The following is a 21512-nucleotide window of genomic DNA, read 5'->3' as shown; positions in this document are numbered from 1 at the left end:
TCCCCTTCTTTTTCCACTATAAAATCAATTGTGTTGTCCTTGCATTCTTGCAAGGTTGGCAGGACAGATGGGGCTACCTCCTCATGGGTGAGGTAAAGCTTCAACATATTCACATGGTGCACCCAATGTTTATGCTGTTGGGATGGCATTTCAGCCATATAATTTATATTAATGTGCTTTTCCAACACAGTGTATGGACCATCCAAGTGAACCTGGATCTTTTTTCTTTTTAACTGCAATAAAATTTAATATTCTTGGATCCTGGTGTTGCAATTGTACCAGAATTTCTGATGGCTACTTGCACATCCAGTTTTGCTTTCTCTTGGACTCTACCAAATTTATTTAATCCCCTGAGGGAATGAATAATTGGAGTTAAACCATTAAAGAACATGAAGCTTTTTATCCTTGATATTCTAAAGTTTTGCTAGATTACCGTAGATACATCAATGTAAGCGTGCATTCTTGCACCACGAGTTTATGGTTGGTATGAAGCAGGTTTGGCTTTGTAATGACATTAAACTTGTGTCGTGTACCTGAACTGACTCCAAATTGAAGCGGAGGGAGACTTCCTTCTCCAGGGAGTCTCACTGCACTCTGCTCCTATATCGGGCAGGTCCCTCGCTTTAGGTTCTGCCTGCATTTATGATATAATGCCAATGTCATTGCAAGGCAAAATAGCTTTTAGTTGTAGCGTAAATGCATGTGAAGATCCAATTCGCTATTCCACCCAAACCAGTTGCATTCCATAGATGATATTTTCATGATTCCTACAGCACTGAAACCATCTGATCACCTGTACCTTTATTTGCAGTATTCATTCTCAACCAGATATTTTATTCAGTTCTCTCTCCAATCCAGTTCTCTCTCCAATCCAGTTCTCTTTTAAATGAGTTAATCATCATAACATTAACTGCTTTTTGTGAGAATCTTCTTCATATTCACCATTCAGTAGGAAAAACTGCTTTTAATCTCTTGGTTCGCTTGTGGGTTGCTAATTTTGTACTTGTGTCCTCTGGTTTTGTAATCAATTTAAATTAACCTGCTTGTGCCGAAATTATCCATACCTGTCATCATTTTATAGAAGTGGATCATATATCCTTTTAATTTTCTCTCAAATAAAAATACATTCAATTCTTCATCGAGTCCTAAATCCTGGAAATATCACTGTCATTCTTGTCTGAACCTTCTTTACTCCATTAGTGTCCTTTTGAAGGGAAGGCTTGCAAAATTGCTTCTATTGGCAAAGTGTATTCGCTATTGGATCTATTAATGGGGAATGAACCAAAGCAGATCAGAGAAGTAAAAGTAGGGGAACATCTAGGCAATAGTGACCATACTATAATTTGCTTTAAGATGATAATTGAGGAGGACAGAATTATGGTGAAAACCAGGGTAATGGATTGGAGAAAAACTGATGAGGGGCTGAGAATAGAACGTGGGAAAATAAAATGGGTAACAATATTGGCAAACAACGATGTAGAACAGCAATGAGAAACATTTAAAACTGCTCAACAGAGCGCAGGAACAATATATTCTGCTAAAAGGAAAGAACAACCTAAAAATGAATGAGACTCCATGGATGAATAAAGCCATAAGGGAACAATTGAGGGTAAGGAAAAAGGCGTACATAAACAGCAGGGGAGTGCATGATGAGGGAGAATATGAATAGATTAGGAGAGAAGTAAAAAAACAATTAGGAAGGCAAAGAGGAACTATGAAATTAAATTATCAAGGAACATAAAACAATATAGTAAAATATTTTACAGGCACATCAATAAAAAAGTAAGGTTGGAATGGGTATCTCCATCATCTTAAGCAGCTCCTTGGAATCGAAGAAGATTTGTTTCCACTCTAAAAATGAGTCCTTAGGTGGCTGAACAGTCCAATACGAGAACCATGGTCCCTGTCATAGGTGGGACAGATAGTCTTTGAGCGAAAGGATGGGTGGGATTGGTTTGCCGCACGCTCTTTCCACTGCCTGCGCTTGATTTTTGCATGCTCTCGACAATGAGACACTCGGTGCTCAGCGCCCTCCCGGATGCACTTCCTCCACTTGGGGCGGTCTTTGGCCAGCGACTCCCAGGTGTCAGTGGGGATGTTGCACTTTATCAGGGAGGCTTTGAGGGTGTCCTTATAACGTTTCCTCTGCCCACCTTTGGCTCGTTTGCAGTGAACGAGTTCTGAGTAGAGCATTTGCAATAGGGCCATAATATCACAGGTAACGATAGAGTGATGGCAGAAATATTAAATCATTATTTTGCTCCAGTATTTGCCAGGGAGATAGAACAGGTGGACATGACATCGGATGATGAGATAAGTGCATTTAAAATAAAAAGAGGGGATATATTAAATCAATTCACCAAACTCCAAGGATAAAACCCCTGGTCCGGATGGATTGCATTCGTGCATTTTAAAAGAAACTATGGAAGAGATAACAGAGACATTACTACACATATTTCATAATTCGTTCAAAAAAAAGGTGTAGTGCCAGAGGACTGTCGGATAGCTGACGTAATACCTATATTTAAGAAGGGGGATAGAACATGTCCAGGCAATTATAGACCAGTGAACATAGCATTGGTGGCAGGAAAAATAATGGAATTCTTAATAAAGGAGAAAATGGAAGAACATCTAGAAACAAAAATTATAATGATGAATAGTCAGCATGGATTTTAAAAGGGAAAGACTTGTTTGACCAACCTTATTGAATTTTTTGAAGAGGTAACAGAGAATAGACAATGGTAATGTAGTGGATGCAATTTATCTAGATTTTCAAAAGGCCTTCGATAAGGTACCCCATAATAGACTGATGAACAAGGGCAGAGAATGCGGAGTCAGGGGATAAATAGCAGAATGGATAGCTAGCTGGCTTCAGGACAGAAAGCAGAGAGTAGGGGGTAAAGGGTAGCTATTCACAGTGGCAGAAGGTGGGTAATGGTGTTCCACAAGGATCAGTGCTGGAACTACTGTTCACTATATTAACGATTTAGACTTTGGAATCTAAATTTGTGGATGATACCAAATTTGGTGGGATAATCGATACTGAGATGGACTGCAACAAATTACAGGAGGACATTAATAAACTTGCAGGATGGGCATATAATTGGCAAATGAATCCCAGCACAGATATTTGTGAGGTATTACATTTTGGTAGGAAGCATAGGGAGTTATTACTTGGAATAAGTCTAGGTGGGGTAGCGGAACAAAGGAATCTTGGAGTACAAATACACAAATCATTAAAAGTTGCGACACAGGTTGGCAAGGCCATAAAAAAAGCAAACCAAACACTAGGGTTTATTTCTATAGAATTGAAAAGTAGGGAAGTTATGCTAAACCTGTATCAAACCTTGGTTAGAACACTCTTGGAATACTGCGTACAGTTCTGGTCGCCATATTATAAAAAGGATATAGAGGCACTGGAGAGGGTGCAGAGAAGATTTACAAGGATGATACCAGAAATGCGAGGGTATACATATCAGGAAAGGATGAAGAGGCTGGGTCTGTTTTTCTCTTGAAAAGAGAAGGCTGATAGGTGACCTAATAGAGGTCTTTAAAATTTTGAAATATTTTGATAGAGTGGATGCAGAGAGAATGTTTCCACTTGTGTGGAAGAGCATAACCAGAGGCCATCAATATAAGATAGTCACCAAGAAATCCAATACTGAATTCAGCAGAAACTTCTTTAGAAAGAAAGAAATACTAACATTTATATAGCGCCTTTCACGACCATCGGACGTCTCAAAGCGCTTTACAGCCAATGAAGTACCTTTGGAGTGTAGTCACTATTGTAATGTTTTACCCAAAGAGTGGTGAGAATGTGGAACTCGCTACCACAGGGAGTGGTTGAAGCCAATTGTATAGATGCATTTAAGGGGAGGCTAAACAAGCATATGAGGGAGAAGGGAATAGAGGATATTGCTAATAGATTTAGATGAGGTGGCTCAAGTGGAGCTCAAATGCCAGCATAGACTAGTTGGGCCAAATGGCCTGTTTCTGTGCTTTATATCCTATGTGAAGTGCTGATGATGCCCAGGAGAAGTTCTGTTGCTGCGGTTAGATATTTCTGACTTTTTTTTAATATAAATTATGTTGACCGTTAATTTCAGGGAGGTTTGTATCTTGACAGGCAACTGGCGTGCTGGCTGGCTGCCTGTTCTAGTGCCAAATAGGTCCTCATGATTTTGAGGCTCCGGCCTTATTTAAACTCGACTGGTTCCGTTCTTATCTATCTAATTGCAGCCAGAAAATCACCTGCAAAGGTTTCTCTACCCACTCCCTCATTGTTTCCTTTGAAGTCCCCCAAACATCTATCTTTGGTCCGCTCCTATTTATCATCTATATGCTGCCCCTTGGCGGTGACATCCAAAAACACGACGTCAGTTTCCACATGTATGCTGACGACACCTCACCACCACTTATCTCAACCCCTCCACGGTCTCTAAATTGACACACTGCTTGTCCAACATCCAGTACTGGATGAGCAGAAATTTTTTCCAATTAAATATTGGGAAGACCGAAGCCCATTGTCTTCGGGCCCTGCCATAAACTCCGTTCTCTAGCCGCTGACTCCATCCCTCTCCCTAGCATCTGTCTCAGACTGAACCAGACTGTTCGCAACCTTGGTGTCATATTTGACCCTGAAATTAGCTTCTGACCACATCTGTGGCATAACTAAAACCATCTATTTCCACCTCCGTAACATTACTCTTCTCCACCCTTGCCTCAGCTCATCTGCCGCTGAAACCTTCATCCATGCCTTTGTTATCTCTATTCCAACGCACTCCTAGCTGGTCTCCCACATTCTACCCTACTTAAACTTGAGGTCATCCAAAACTCAGCTGCCCGTGTTCTAACTCGCATCAAGTTCCATTCACCCATCTCCCCTGTGCTCGCTGACCTCTATTGGTTCCCGGTTAAGCAAGGCCTCAATTTCAAAATTCCCATACTTATTTTCAAATCCCTCCATGGCCTCACCCTTCCTATCTCTGTAATCTCCTTCAGCCCCACAGCCCCCGAGATAGCTACCCTTCTCAAATGCCTTCTTGAGCATCCCTGATTATAATCGCTCTACCATTGGTGGCCGTGCCTTCAGCTGCCTACACCCCAAGTTCAATCTCCCTAACTAAACCTCTCCACCTCTCTACCTCTCTTTCCTGCTTCAAGACACTCCTTCAAACCTACCTCTTTGACCAATCTTTTGGTTATCTGCCCTAATTTCTTATGTGGCTCGGGGTGAAGTACCTTGGGACGTTTTACTATGGTAAAGGTGCTATATAAATACAAGTTGTTGTTGTAAATTTAGCAGGCGATTATCAGCGCGCTAAACTTGCCAGCAAGGTAAGTTTGAGGGGGAAGAGGTCACAATTGCAGAGGGTAGGGGTCCTGGAGAAGCACGAGTAATAATAATTCTACACTTGCCTTTGGCAGGACTCTGGCTCCATCACCAATGAAACTGATCAGAGCTTGCACGACACATGCTCTCTCTAGTTCTGACCTAAAATGCTAATCGGGGTACAATTTACGTCAAAGGACCCCCATTTCCAGATTAAAGTGGGCCTACAGCTTGAAACAGGCAGGTGCTTTGGACACCCGGTGAGGTCCCTTTCTATGGCTGCATCGCCTATGTTAATGGAACAGTAAGGCTACCTGTGTGTGTGTGAACATTGAACTTCATTAAACTTTAATGGACAATTCTCCTGCGCATGTTAACTGTGCTTAAATTTTTAATTATTTTGTAGGGGAATCGGATGATTCTGACAGCTATGAAGAACCTTTGCCAGATAGTGTTTCACTGGCATCTGAACGTTACGATAACCATGAGGAAGCTGCAGCTGATGGTATGTGATCATGTTTATCTTTATACGATCTGCTTTTGCCAGTTTTTCTTTAGAAACAATGAAATCTGAGCCTCCAGTTTGATATTCTTGGAAAACCAGTTAAGCAGCAATTTTACAGTGAAGTTGAATTGACTCCCTGTTGGAAGGCAGCTATGAGGAATTGAAGAGCTCTCTCTAGTGGTATTCATAGTGTATCAACCAAGAAAATAAACCCAGCTATATCGATAAAGCACAAAAACTTATTAGTCTTAGCATGAAGCTCAGTTTAAAATGTACTTGTCAAGCTTGTAGACCGTATCTGTTCCGAATTAAAAAAATTAAAATAAAATATATTTTCTAGTTTCTAGTATGTCATTTGTTTCCTACTACATGAGACCACTATGAAAACTGGATTTGAGGATGCTGTTTGTAGTTTCAGAAATGTTACATACCTTAAAGTAATTTATAAGAAAAGCCTGATTTTTATGCCATCATTAAATGCATGAACAATAACTAGCAATTTATTTAGAAAATGACAATTTATATTAAATCACTGATTTATATTTATCTTTCAAAGCACAAACACTTTCCTTGAATAACCAGCTATTTTGTACAGTAGGGGTTAATAAAATGTCTAGCAGCTAAAATAGCAGATCCTTGTACGTAGAGATTTATTAAGGCAATGAACTTAAAATGCAAAGTTGATTTTTACATTATCGACCATATATTTCGTTCAGTGAGATACATTATGGTTCTACTGAATTACACCGGAAACTTTTTCCTAAATATCGTTTAAATTATCATATTCCAAATGAAGTAATGTGCTAATATTGCAACCAGAACATGATGATCACTGGAAGATGTCAAAAAATGAATTAACACATTTTTCAATACATTAAACATGTCCTATGTGCATATAATAATGTGCATTTCATATAATGGGAACACAACTAAGGACCGGTTGTTAACTGAAAATTAGCCATTGGTATTGCAGCTACAATAATTCACTTGCATTACAGGGCTCGTGGATTATGTAGCTGTCCCTATCCTACAGTTTATCATGTATAAATTGCTGGCCCCTATCTGGTATTTTTTAAATGAAAATTAAACCAGGAAAGGTACATTAACCCTTTCACTTAATTTTTCTCCGGTAAAGATTGTTTATTCAAAGAATATATGAACTAAGGGGAAAGCGGCCTGAGAAAAGCATTAGAAGGAAATAGTACTGTATTTTTCAATTATGTGTTGTGTTCTTTTTGAGAACACAGCATTGAAATACTGACCTCAAATCTGCCACCAAGCTCATGGTCTATATGGTCTATGTAGTAATACCCACCCTCCTGTATGTCCATGTCTCTGAGCCAATGTACAGTAGACACCTCAAGTTGCTGGAGAAATACCACCAACGATGTCTCCGCAAGATCCTGCAAATCCCCTGGCAGTACAAATGCACCAACGTTAGTGTCCTTGACCAGGTCAACATTCCCAGCATTGAAGTACTGACCACACTTGATCAGCTCTGCTGGGCAGGCCACGCTGTTCGCATGTCAGACATGAGACACCCAAAGCAAGTGCTCTACTCGGAACTCCTTCACAGCAAACGAGCCAAAGGTGGGCAGAGGCAACATTACAAAGATACCCTCAAAGCCTCCCTGATAAAATGCAACATCCCCACTGACACCTGGGCAACCCTGGCCAAAGACCGCCCTAAGTGGAGGAAGTGCATTTGGGAGGGCGCCAAGCACCTCGAGTCTCATCGCCGAGAGCATGCAGAAATCAAGCGCAGGCAGGGGAATGGGCATGTGGCAAACCAGTCCCACTCACCCTTTCCCTCAACTACTATCTGCCCCACCTGTGACGGGGACTGTGGTTCTCATATTGGACTGTTCAGCCACCTAAGCACTCGTGTTTAGAGTGGAAGCAAGTCTTCCTCGAATCCGAGGGACTGCCTATTATGATGATGACTGACCAGAAATTTTTTACCTGAAACTGACATTGCAGCCTCGAAGTTATGTACGTAGTTTTAAGTTGCTTATGATTTTATACTGAATGGATTAACCAAGGAAAATTTCCTTGCAGCCATCATTAAACTTAAACCAGAAATAAGAACTTTAGCAATTCATAGTTAAACAAAATTGGGTGTGGTCTTAATTCCTGGTATAAAATCTGACTTTATTCATTTAGCAGGATTGCAGAGAGTAAGAAATGCCATCAGCAATGTTATATTAATATTAATACAGTAGTACTTTTGATTTATCCAAGTAGTGTACTAACCAAAAGTTGAAATAAAGGTTTCTAATTGGAATGAAGAAGCACATTCTGAAGCAAGGTTTCTACAGGTTCATAATGCTTAAAATTTGATTTTCAATTGTGCACAGCATAATGCCAGTACTTTCCTAGCTGATTAATTTTATACAACCAACTTGTGTACAATTTAAAAACAAAAGTACCCTTCTGTACGACTTCCATGATATGTTCACTATGTTTAGGCTCTCCCTTCCAAAATGTTATGTTAAATTTTTGTTTTACAAAAACATATACTATACATGGAGCTTCACCTGCAAGGAATGTGTTATTGCAAAATCACCTGTGCACTTCGCATGATTTTCAAATGTATGCTTCATACAAGTAAGGCTTCACACCAGAAGTATGCATCAGTAAAATCTTCCCTAAGAGTTGCATAATTGCACACTAATTGATCAATGTTTAGTTTTCATCTCTACTTGCATATGTTGCATTGTTGTGTTCTATGGTGTAGCCATTACATTGTTTAAAAAGCAAAGCCATAATGTTTTATTACTGATAGCTATATGAGGAACTTCACTATAGAGCCAATGGCTTTTTTTATTTTTTAAGTGTTCCACTAGAAAAACTAAGGCACAGTTTTAACTGAACACGCCCAGTGATAACGAGGTGTGTTTGGATCAGATGCCCATTTTAAGCCCTGCCTAATTTTACTTTCTATTGACTTTGCAAATCAATGAATTTGAAAATCAAGTATGGTATAAATCAGACATCACTGTTCTCGCCGGGTGAGTTCGGTTAAAGTCGGGGGCTTAAGTCTCAGTAATTATGCAGAGAATTTCAACCATTTGATCTTAAACTCAATAAAATGAAAGTGCTGATGCGGAGCAAAGAAAGGATGATTTTACTACTTTGAGTAGGTATATATGTAAACCTGCACACTAAAAGTTTATATCATTTTTTCACTGTAAAGCCATCAGCATTAATTGTTGACCCTGAAATTGGAATCGGCGGAGTAGCTAAGGAGTACGTCACTGACCTCTGAATAAAATCTACATTTGCTTGGTGTGAAGCCCCAAGCGAAAACTTGCTTTGAAATGCTGCAGAGTTATGCCCATGGATCCCAGGGGCGCACCGTTGTGCGTAAGCATACCTGGGATCACGTGGGCTGGTGATCCTTTCACCAGCCAATCAGGAAACATAAAAAGCCCCTAGAGCGGAGTTAAGCAGAACAACTTGATGGCCTCACTAAATACTGGCTGGCCTTCACTCTTAGATTATTTTTCTTTCAACACAATTGCAAGCTTGCATCAATATATTTCCACATATCTGTAAATGACCTGACAAAAAGTTGAAATCTATTTTGACACCATAAATTTGTGTATATAAATGCAAAACACTGTCACCTCAGAGTTGTGATGACCAAACCCTTTCATGGCCCTGAAATTTCAATTTTCACAATCCCCACCCCCTGCCCCCACGGTGTGCAAAAAGGCTCCTGCGCCTGTTTGCACCAGCCGTAAAATTTTCCATTTTAACTGATGTGCAGTTGCTGGGCAATTAGCCCAACTTTTCGCCAGCAATGAAGATTTGAAAGGAGGGGGAGGGGGAGGGGGAGGGAGAGGGGCGGGGGGGGGGGGGGGGGGGGGTCGGAGGGGGAGGGGCGAGGTGGGTCGGAAGAGGGGCGGGGGGGTCGGAGGGGGAGGGGCGAGGTGGGTCGGGAGAGGGGAGGGGGAGGGGGCGAGGTGGGTCGGGGGGAGAGGGTCGGGGTGAGGGGGAGAGGGGCGGGGGGGGGGGGGTCGGGGTGAGAGGGGTGGGGGGGGTTGGAGGGAGAGGGGCGGGGGAGGTCGGAGGGGGGGCGAGTGGAGGGAGGGAGAGGAGGGAGATCGGCCAACTCTTCAGCGACTCGGTGAGTAAAATTTATTTTACTCATTCGCTGTAGATGGCCTTTAATGTTACAGCCTTTGCAATTATAGTCTCTGTATCGGCGCTGGTGGGCCCAGTGATTTCCTTCACAGTGCCAGCATGGGGCTGGCCGGTTGGCCCCATGTGGCGGACTCAGGGTTGCGGGACTCGGCGTAGCAGTCTTGCCTCTAAAAGACGCCAGTCGGTTCACAGTACTTGCTAGGTTAGAGTCCTGGGGGTGAGTCATCATCCTCTTGGAATCGCAGGCTGAGGCCATGAATGCCTGGCTGAAGTTGATTGCCGTCTGTAGGGTGACCGTGTGTCCGCAAAGAGCAGCCTGTGGAGGAGGGCCTCTTGGGCGATTCCAATAACAAAGATGTCCCTCAGTGCTTCGGTGAGGTGATCGCCAAAGTCACATGGTGCAGCCAATCGTCTCAGGTCTGCAGCATATTTTGCGATTTCTTGGCCTTCGGGCCGCCGGTGTGTGTAGAACCGGTGTCTGGCTGTGAGGATGCTCTCTTTAGGCTTGAACTGTTCCTGTATCGTTGATATGAGCTCCGCGTACGTTTTGGTTGTCGTCTTCTCTGGGGCTAGCAAGTCCCTGACAAGGCCATAAACGGTGGGTTCACAATTGCTGAGCAGGATAGCTGTGCGCTTATCAGCCAGTGAGGTTGGTGTGTCTCGAGCCAGGTCGTTCGCAATGAAGTAGTGTTTGAGCCTTTCCACAAAGGCATCCCAATCTTCCCCATCAGCGAATTGTTGAAAGTTGCCACGGTTAGCCATTTTTTGTGTGGAAATTCGTAATCTTGTCGGCAGTTATTGTGTCTGTCAGCACTCCAGTAATGACTCCACAAGGTAAGGTATTGCACTTGAACTGACGGGGGCAGAGAGCAAGCGAGCGAGGGACGGGGGCAGGGAGCGAGGGACGGGGGCCGAGAGCGAGGGACGAGGGAGGGAGGGAGGGAGGGACGGGGGCCGAGAGCGAGCGAGGGAGGGAGGGACGGGGGGAGCGAGCGAGGGAGGGAGGGACGGGGGCAGAGAGCGAGGGAGGGAGGGATGGACGGGGGAAGAGAGGGAGGGAGAGACGGGGGAAGAGAGCGAGGGAGGGAGAGACGGGGGAAGAGAGCGAGGGAGGGAGGGAGAGACGGGGAAGAGAACGAGGGAGGGAGGGAGAGACGGGGGAAGAGAACGAGGGAGGGAGGGAGAGACGGGGAAGAGAACGAGGGAGGGAGGGAGAGACGGGGTAAGAGAACGAGGGAGGGAGGGAGAGACGGGGGAAGAGAGCGAGGGAGGGAGGGAGAGACGGGGGAAGAGAGGGAGGGAGGGAGAAACGGGGAAGAGAGCGAGGGAGGGAGGGAGAGACAGGGGAAGAGAGGGAGGGAGGGAGAGACGGGGGAAGAGAGCGAGGGAGGGAGAGACGGGGGAAGAGAGCGAGGGACGGATGGGGGAAGAGAGCGAGGGAGAGAAGGGGAAGAGAGCGAGGGAGGGAGGGAGGGAGAGACTGGGGAAGAGAGCGAGAGAGAGAGAGAGACTGGGGCAGAGAGAAAGAGAGAGAAAGAGGGGCAGAGAGAGAGAGAGCGAGAGGCAGAGAGAGAGAGAGAGAGAGGGGCAGAGAGCGAGAGAGAGACGGGGACAGAGAGGGGCAGAGAGCGAGAGAGAGAGAGAGAGAGACGGGGACAGACAGAGAGAGAGAGAGAAAGAGACGGGGGGCAGAGAGAGAGAGAGACGGGGGGCAGAGAGAGAGAGAGAGAGAGAGAGACGGGGGGCAGAGAGAGAGAGAGAGAGAGAGAGACGGGGGCAGAGAGAGAGAGAGAGAGAGAGACGGGGGCAGAGAGAGAGAGAGAGAGAGAGACGGGGGCAGAGAGAGAGAGAGAGAGACGGGGGCAGAGAGAGAGAGAGAGAGACGGGGGCAGAGAGAGAGAGAGAGACGGGGGCAGAGAGAGAGAGAGAGACGGGGGCAGAGAGAGAGAGAGAGAGACGGGGGCAGAGAGAGAGAGAGAGACGGGGGCAGAGAGAGAGAGAGAGACGGGGGCAGAGAGAGAGAGAGAGAGAGACGGGGGCAGAGAGAGAGAGAGAGAGAGAGAGACGGGGGCAGAGAGAGAGAGAGAGAGAGAGACGGGGGCAGAGAGAGAGAGAGAGAGAGACGGGGGCAGAGAGAGAGAGAGAGAGAGAGACGGGGGCAGAGAGAGAGAGAGAGAGAGAGAGAGACTGGGAGAGAGAGAGAGAGACGGGGGCATAGAGAGAGAGAGAGAGAGAGGGACGGGGGCATAGAGAGAGAGAGAGAGAGAGACGGGGGCAGAGAGAGAGAGAGAGAGAGACGGGGGCAGAGAGAGAGAGAGAGAGAGACGGGGGCAGAGAGAGAGAGAGAGAGACGGGGGCAGAGAGAGAGAGAGAGAGAGAGAGACGGGGGCAGAGAGAGAGACGGGGGCAGAGAGAGAGAGACGGGGGCAGAGAGAGAGAGAGAGAGAGGGGGGCTGAGAGAGAGAGAGAGAGAGAGACGGGGGCAGAGAGAGAGAGAGAGACGGGGGCAGAGAGAGAGAGAGAGAGACGGGGGCAGAGAGAGAGAGACGGGGGCAGAGAGAGAGAGACGGGGGCAGAGAGAGAGAGAGAAAGAGAGAGATGGGGGCAGAGAGAGAGAGAGACGGAGAGAGGGAGAGACGGGGGAAGAGAGCGAGGGAGGGACGGACGGGGGAAGAGAGCGAGGGAGAGACGGGGGGGGAGAGAGTGAGAGAGAGAGACGGGGGCAGAGAGAGACGGGGGCAGAGAGAGAGAGAGAGAGAGACGGGGGCAGAGAGAGAGAGAGAGAGAGAGAGAGAGACGGGGGCAGAGAGAGAGAGAGAGAGAGAGAGAGACGGGGGCAGAGAGCGAGAGCGAGAGAGAGCGAGAGAGACACGGGGGCAGAGAGTGAGAGAGAGAGACGGGGGCAGAGAGAGACGGGGGCAGAGAGAGAGAGAGAGAGAGAGACGGGGGCAGAGAGAGAGAGAGAGAGAGAGAGAGAGGGACGGGGGCAGAGAGAGAGACGGGGGCAGAGAGAGAGCGAGAGAGAGCGAGAGAGACACGGGGGCAGAGAGAGAGAGAGAGAGAGCGAGCGAGAGAGAAAGAGACGGGGGCAGAGAGCGAGAGCGAGCGAGAGACAGGGACAGGGACAGGGGGAGAGAGAGAGAGAGCGAGCGAGAGACAGGGACAGGGACAGGGACAGGGAGAGAGAGAGAGAGAGACAGAAACTGGGACAGACAGAGAGAGAGAGAGAGAGAGCGAGAGAGACAGGGACAGGGACAGGGACAGGGAGAGAGAGAGACAGAGACAGAGACTGGGACAGAGAGAGCGAAAGAGAGACAGAGACTGGGACAGAGAGAGAGAGAGAGAGAGAGAGAGACGGGGGCAGAGAGAGAGAGACAGAGACTGGGACAGAGACACAGAGAGTGAGAGTGAGAGTGAGAGAGAGAGAGAGTGAGAGTGAGAGTGAGAGTGAGAGTGAGAGTGAGAGTGAGAGTGTGGGAGAGTGGGAGAGACGGAGAGACGGAGAGACGGAGAGACGGAGAGACGGAGAGACGGAGAGACGGAGAGACGGAGAGACGGAGAGACGGAGAGACGGAGAGACGGAGAGACGGAGAGACGGAGAGACGGAGAGACGGAGAGACGGAGAGACGGAGAGACGGAGAGACGGAGAGACGGAGAGACGGAGAGACGGAGAGACGGAGAGACGGAGAGACGGAGAGACGGAGAGACGGAGAGACGGAGAGACGGAGAGACGGAGAGACGGAGAGACGGAGAGACGGAGAGACGGAGAGACAGAGAGAACAGAGAGACAGAGAGACAGAGAGACAGAGAGACAGAGAGACAGAGAGACAGAGAGACAGAGAGACAGAGAGACAGAGAGACAGAGAGACAGAGAGACAGAGAGACAGAGAGACAGAGAGAGGCAGGGACCGGGAGGGAAAGAGGGAGATGGAATTCTCATGTTCTTGCCATGCCAATGCCATTGGCAATACCTTCACCGAGGTGAAAGAGAGCATGGGCCTTAGCTCAATACATCCGTAAGACAAAGGTCCTCTACCAATCTGATCCCGCCACACAGCATTGCCCCCTGATTATCAAAATCCACGACGAGGCCCTGGACACTGGACCAGTTTACATACCTCTGGAGCCTGCAAGTGCAGACATTGACGACGAGGTCCAACACGGCCTTCAATGCGCCAGCACAGCCTTCGGTCACCTGAGAAAAAGAGTGTTCAAAGACCAGGCTGGCACCAAGCTCTTGGTCTACAGGGCAGTCGTGATACCCGCCTTCCTATATGTCTCAGAGGTATGAACTATATACAGCAGACACCTCAAAGCGATGGAGAAGTACCACCAGCACTGCCGCCGCAAGATCCTGTAAATCCATTGGCAGGACAGACGCACCAACATCAGTGTTCTCACTCAAGCCAATATCCCCAGCATCGAAGCATTGACCACGCTCGATCAGCTCCGTTGGATGGGCCACATCTTGCACATTCCTGATACGAGACTCCCAAAGCAAGCGCTCTACGCGGAGCTTCGACACGGCAAGCGAGCCCCAGGTGGGCAGAGGAAACGCTTCAAGGACGCCCTCAAAGCCTCCTTGACACAGTGCAACATCCCCACTGACGCCTTGGAATCCCTGGCCCCTGACCACCCAAAGTGGAGGAAGAGCATCTGGGAAGGCGCTGAGCCTAGAGTCTCATCGCCGAGAACAAGCAGAAACTAAGCCTAGACAGTGGAAGGAGCCTGCGTCAACCCATGCTCCTCGACCACCCTTTCCTTCAACCACTGTCTGACCCACCTGTGACATAGACTGTAGGTTCTGCATTGGACTCCTCAGTCACCTGAGAACTCCCTTTTAGAGTGGAAGCAAGTCATCCTCAACTCCAAGGGACTGCCTATGATGATGAATAAACCTGTTAACAATCCACGACCCCCACACAATGCCCCAACTATGTAGGTGGGTAAGGTCAGGAATTTGTTTCGGGGGAGGGGGGGTTTGCTGGGGGAGGTGGTCATGAATCCATGGGGGAGGAACTTGGCATGGGGAGCAGGTCAGGAAATTTGTGGGGCGGGGTGGGTGGAGGGTGGTGGAGAGAAAGGTCAGGCATTTGGGGACTGGGGTGAATGTCAGAACCTTGGGGGGTGGGGGAAGTGGGTGGTGGGGGAGGTCAGAAACTTGGGCTGGGGGAGGAGGGGAAGGTCAGGCACTTGGGAGGTAGGGGCAGGCACTTGTTTGAGGGGTGGGAGAAGGTCTTAACCCATGAGAGTATGCCCTGTCTATTCGAAGTGAGCTCTCCTGTCGAGTCGGCAGTCAGAATGGCTCGAATTACACTTGCAAAGTCACTGATTACGTCGGCAGGGCGGTTCTAATCTCACATTCCAGAGAAACTGTAGAGTGTGTCTTATCCTCCAAGTGGACCAATCAGCAATCAGGTCATGTTATCAAGGGGCACAATCAGAGCTTTTCGGTGTTGCAAATAAGCGCGTTCATTTGTTAAAGGCAAATCATGTCTGACTAACCTGATTGAGTTCTTTAAAGTAACAGAGAGTGTTGATGAAAGTGCAGTAGATATATACACGGACTTTCAAAAGGCATTTGATGAAGCACCACATAACAGACCTATTCAGAATATAGAAGCATATGGTCTTAAAGGGATCGTAGTATCTTGGGTACGTAATGACTAAGGATAGGAGGCAGAGAGTAGTAGTCAATGGATGTTTTTCTGACTGGAGGAAAATATGCATTGAGGTCCCTCAGTCACCGGTATTGGGACCATTGCATTTCTTATATATAAATGACCTCTGGACTTGGGTATAGGGTGTACAATTTAGAATTTTACGAATGATACAAAACTTGGTAACATAGTAAATAGTGCACAGGATAGTAGCAGACTTCAGGAGGACATAGACAGAATGGTGAAATAGGCAGACACATGGTAGATGCAATTTCATGTGGATAAGTATAAAGTGATGTACTTTAGGGGAGACAACATGGAGAGTTGTTATAATCTAAATGATAGTATTTTAAGAGGAGTGCTAGAGCAGAGGTACCTTAACCGATAAGGAGTTATGGGGAGCGGGCAGGGAACTGGACCTGAGTCCATGATTGGATCAGCCATGATCGTATTAAATGGCGGAGCAGGCTCGAGGGGCTGTATGGCTTTCTCCTGCTCCTATTTCTTATGTTCTTATGACCTGGGGGTGCAAATTCACAAATCCCTGAAGGTGGCAGGGCAAGTTGATGAGACGGTTAAGAAAGTGTCTGGATACATTGCTTTCTGAATGGGGCATTGATTTAAAAAAAAAAAAAAATTTGTTCATAGGATGAGGACATTGCTGGTAAGGCCAGCATTTATTGCCCATCCCTAATTGTCCTAGAGAAGATGGTGGTGAGCCGCCGCCTTGAACTGCTGCAGTTCGTTTGGTGAAGGTACTGCCACAGTGTTGTTAGGGAGGGAGTTCCAGGATTTTGACCCAGCGGTCATGAAGGAACGGTGATATACTTCCAAGTCAGGATGGTGTGTGACTTGGAGGGGAACGTGGAGGTGGTAGTGTTTCCATGCACCTGCTGCCGTTGTCCTTCTAGGTGGTGGAGGTTTCAGGTTTGGAAGTGCCGCGGAAGAAGATTTGGCGAGTTGCGGCAGTGCATCTTGTAGATAGTACGCACTGCAGCCACGGTATGCCGGTGGTGGAGGGCGTGACTGTTTAAGGTGGTGGATGGGGCGCCAATCAAGCGGGCTGCTTTATCCTGGATGGTGTTAAGCTTCTTAAGTGTTGTTAGAGCTGCACTCATCTAGGTAAGTGGAGAGAGTATTCAATCAAACTCCTGACTTGTGCCTTGTAGATGGTGGAAAGGCTTTGTGGAATCAGGAGTTGAGACACTCGCCATAGAATACCCAGCCTCTGACCTGCTCTTGTTGCCACAGTATTTATGTGGCTGGTCTAGTTAAGCTTCTAATCAATGGTGATCCCCAGAATGCTGATGGTGGGGGATTCAATGATGGCAATGATGTTGAATGTCATGGGGCAGTGGTTAGACTCTCGCTTGTTGGAGATAGTCATTGCCTGACACATTTGTGGCGAATGTTACTTGCAACTTATCGGCCCAAGACTGAATGTCATCCATGTCTTGCTGCATGTGGGCATGGAGTTCTTCATTATCTGAGGAGTTGCGAATTGCACTGAACACTGTGCAGTCATCAGCAAAGACCCCCTCTTCTGACCTTATAATGGAGGGGAGGTAATTGATGAAGCAGCTGAAGATGATTGGACCTAGGACACTAGCCTGAGGAACTCCCGCAGTGATGCCCTGGGGCTGTGATGATTGATCTCCAACCACCACAATCATCTTCCTTTGTTCTAGATATGACTCCAGCCAGTGGAGAGTTATCCCCCTGATTCCCATTGACTTCAGTTTTACTAGGGCTCCTTGATGCCACATTCGGTCAAATGCTGCTTTGATATCAAGAGCAGTCACTCTCACCATACTTCTGGAATTCAGCTCTTGAATATAAAGCAAGGAAGTCCTGCTAAACCTTTACAAATCACAAGTTAGGCCTCAACTAGAATATTGTGCACAATTCTGGGCACCAGTCTTTAGGAAGGATGTCAAGGCTCTGGAGAGGGTATAGAGGAGGTTTATCAGGATAACACCATGGATGAGGGAGTTCAGTTAAGTGGAGAGATTGGTGTTGTGTATAGAAGAACTCCACGAGGCTGAGTACTGTGAGCTAAACTTACTCTCGTCGTCTTTATTACAACTCCAGAGTACCTAAACAACATGGCACCCAACCTTTTATACTGGCCCTGGTGGCAAGTATTACATAGTTACATACATAACATCACTTTCGCTCCCTCCCCTCCCCCCAAAAGTCTTTGATACAAGCTTTTTACAAGTTGAGGTGATCCGGAGCCCTTCGCTCCCTGGTTGATCATCTAAGTTCAAACTGTGTGTGTGGGTTGGCAGGACCATTGCTGCACTGCACCGCGGCTGGTCTGACCGGACTGTCAGGAACGGTGGGTTCATCCTCGTGATTGACAGCGAGGTCGATTGCTGGTTGGGTATGTGTTGGTGGATCGTCGATGGTGATGTCCTCCAAGTCATTTCTGGTTGTCAGTAAATCGCAATTTGGTCTGATCTAAATGCTTTCTGCACGTTTGGCCATTTAACAGTTTGATTATAAACACCCTATTCCCTTCCTTGGCCAAAACAGTGCCAATAACCCACTTGGGACCATGAACGTAATTCAGGACAAAGACAGGGTCGTTATCAATGTCACGTGAAATAGCCACGCGATCGTGGTCCATGTTCTGGTGTCGCCGGGTTTCCATGTGATCATTAAGATCCAGGTGGACGAGGGAGAGCCTGGTTTTGAGGGCTCTCCATTAACAATTCTGTTGGGGGAATCCCAGTGAGCGAGTGGGGTCGCGTCCGGTAACTGAGCAGAATGCGAGAAAAGAGGGTCTGCAGGGAGCCGTCCGTCACGCGTTTCATGCTCTGCTTCATTGTTTGGACTGCCCGCTCCATTTGACCATTAGACGCAGGCTTAAACGGAGCAGACCTGACATGCTTGATGCCATTGCAAGTTGTGTAATGAGAGAGGATTAATTAGCAATCTCGTTGTGCGAGGCCCCTTGGGGAAGAGTGACCATAATATGGTGGAATTCTGAATTAGGATGGAGAATGAAACAGTTAATTCAGAGACCATGGTCCAGAACTTAAAGAAGGGTAACTTTGAAGGTATGAGGCGTGAATTGGCTAGGATAGATTGGCGAATGATACTTAAGGGGTTGACTGTGGATGGGCAGTGGCAGACATTTAGAGACCGCATGGATGAACTACAACAATTGTACATTCCTGTCTGGCGTAAAAATAAAAAAGGGAAGGTGGCTCAACCGTGGCTATCAAGGGAAATCAGGGATAGCATTAAAGCCAAGGAAATGGCATACAAATTGGCCAGAAATAGCAGCGAACCCGGGGACTGGGAGAAATTTAGAACTCAGCAGAGGAGGACAAAGGGTTTGATTAGGGCAGGGAAAATGGAGTACGAGAAGAAGCTTGCAGGGAACATTAAGACGGATTGCAAAACTTTCTATAGATATGTCAAGAGAAAAAGGTTAGTAAAGACAAACGTAGGTCCCCTGCAGTCAGAATCAGGGGAAGTCATAACGGGAACAAAGAAATGGCGGACCAATTGAATAAGTACTTTGGTTCGGTATTCACTGAGGAAGACACAAACAACCTTCCGGATATAAAAGGGGTCGGAGGGTCTAGTAAGGAGGAGGAACTGAGGGAAATCCTTATTAGTCGTGAAATTGTGTTGGGGAAATTGATGGGATTGAAGGCCGATAAATCCCCAGGGCCTGATGGACTGCATCCCAGAGTACTTAAGGAGGTGGCCTTGGAAATAGTGGATGCATTGACAGTCATTTTCCAACATTCCATTGACTCTGGATCAGTTCCTATGGAGTGGAGGGTAGCAAATGTAACCCCACTTTTTAAAAAAGGAGGGAGAGAGAAAACAGGGAATTATAGACCGGTCAGCCTGACATCGGTAGTGGGTAAAATGATGGAATCAATTATTAAGGATGCCATAGCAGTGCATTTGGAAAGAGGTAATATGATAGGTCCAAGTCAGCATGGATTTGTGAAAGGGAAATCATGCTTGACAAATCTTCTGGAATTTTTTGAGGATGTTTCCAGTAGAGTGGACAAGGGAGAACCAGTTGATGTGGTATATTTGGACTTTCAGAAGGCTTTCGACAAGGTCCCACACAAGAGATTAATGTGCACAGTTAAAGCACATGGGATTGGGGGTAGTGTGCTGACATGGATTGAGAACTGGTTGTCAGACAGGAAGCAAAGAGTAGGAGTAAATGGGGACTTTTCAGAATGGCAGGCAGTGACTAGTGGGGTACCGCAAGGTTCTGTGCTGGGGCCCCAGCTGTTTACACTGTACGTTAATGATTTAGACGAGGGGATTAAATGTAGTATCTCCAAATTTGCGGATGAAACTAAGTTGGGTGGCAGTGTGAGCTGCGAGGAGGATGCTATGAGGCTGCAGAGTGACTTGGATAGGTTAGGTGAGTGGGCAAATGCATGGCAGATGAAGTATAATGTGGATAAATGTGAGGTTATCCACTTTGGTGCTAAAAACAGAGAGACAGATTATTATCTGAATGGTGACAGATTAGGAAAAGGGGAGGTGCAGCAAGACCTGGGTGTCATGGTACATCAGTCATTGAAGGTTGGCATGCAGGTACAGCAGGCGGTTAAGAAAGCAAATGGCATGTTGGCCTTCATAGCGAGGGGATTTGAGTACAGGGGCAGGGAGGTGTTGCTACAATTGTACAGGGCCTTGGTGAGGCCACACCTGGAGTATTGTGTACAGTTTTGGTCTCCTAACCTGAGGAAGGACATTCTTGCTATTGAGGGAGTGCAGCGAAGGTTCACCAGACTGATTCCCGGGATGGCGGAACTTACCTATCAAGAAAGACTGGATCAACTGGGCTTGTATTCACTGGAGTTCAGAAGAATGAGAGGGGACCTCATAGAAACGTTTAAAATTCTGACGGGTTTAGACAGGTTAGATGCAGGAAGAATGTTCCCAATGTTGGGGAAGTCCAGAACCAGGGGACACAGTCTAAGGATAAGGGGGAAACCATTTAGGACCGAGATGAGGAGGAATTTCTTCACCCAGAGAGTGGTGAACCTGTAGAATTCTCTACCACAGAAAGTTGTTGAGGCCAATTCACTAAATATATTCAAAAAGGAGTTGGATGAAGTCCTTACTACTAGGGGGATCAAGGGGTATGGTGAGAAAGCAGGAATGGGGTACTGAAGTTGCATGTTCAGCCATGAACTCATTGAATGGCGGTGCAGGCTAGAAGGGCCGAATGGCCTACTCCTGCACCTATTTTCTATGTTTCTATGTTTCTATAAACTCGTTGAATTCCGAACTGGTGAAACACATTCCATTGTCGCTGACGAGGACGGCGGGCAAGCCGTAGGTGGCGAACATGGCCTCCTGGCTGTGGACGTGCTGGATGACATGATTACGCATTCAATCCATTTGGAATAAGCATCCACAACTACTAAAAATAGCTTTCCTAGAAAGGGGCCGGCAAAATCTACGTGGATCCTGGACCACAGACTCAGTGGAGCCTCCCTAGATACATTGCTCAGTTGTGAGCAAGTGTTGCACTGATGCACGCATGACTCTAAGTCCGAGTCAATGCCGGGCCACCAAACATGCGACCTGGCAATTGCCTTCAATCATGCCTGGGCGGGTACTGTGTACCCTGCCTTTTTTTTGGGTCAAACCACGCGATTACCCCATAAGAGACAATCCAACTGGACATTTCATCTTTGCGTCAGTGAAACGGCTTAATTTCATCTTGCATTTCCCCAGGAGCGGCCGACCAGTTCCCATTTAGGATGCAACTCTTTACTAATGATAGCACAGGATCCTGGCTGGTCCAGGTCCTGATCTGGTGAGCTGTGACGGGTGACCCCTCATTCACAAAAACATCCATGTCCAG

The 21512-nt window shown here is 46.9% G+C and overlaps 1 protein-coding gene across 2 annotated transcripts in view; it reads left to right on the top strand.

Moving 5' to 3' along the window:
• The window catches only part of skap2 (src kinase associated phosphoprotein 2), a 389104-nt gene that overhangs the window by 26039 nt on the left and 341553 nt on the right, over positions 1 to 21512 (top strand). For both annotated transcript variants that reach the window (XM_070880818.1, XM_070880817.1), the window contains exon 4: positions 5739 to 5837. In XM_070880818.1, coding sequence (XP_070736919.1) covers positions 5739 to 5837 — 99 coding nt within the window. The remainder of the gene's footprint in view (positions 1 to 5738; positions 5838 to 21512) is intronic.

This window comes from Pristiophorus japonicus, chromosome 5 (assembly GCF_044704955.1).
Source record: "Pristiophorus japonicus isolate sPriJap1 chromosome 5, sPriJap1.hap1, whole genome shotgun sequence".
NCBI lineage: Eukaryota > Metazoa > Chordata > Chondrichthyes > Pristiophoridae > Pristiophorus > Pristiophorus japonicus.
This window is presented reverse-complemented; position numbering and strand designations above follow the sequence as displayed.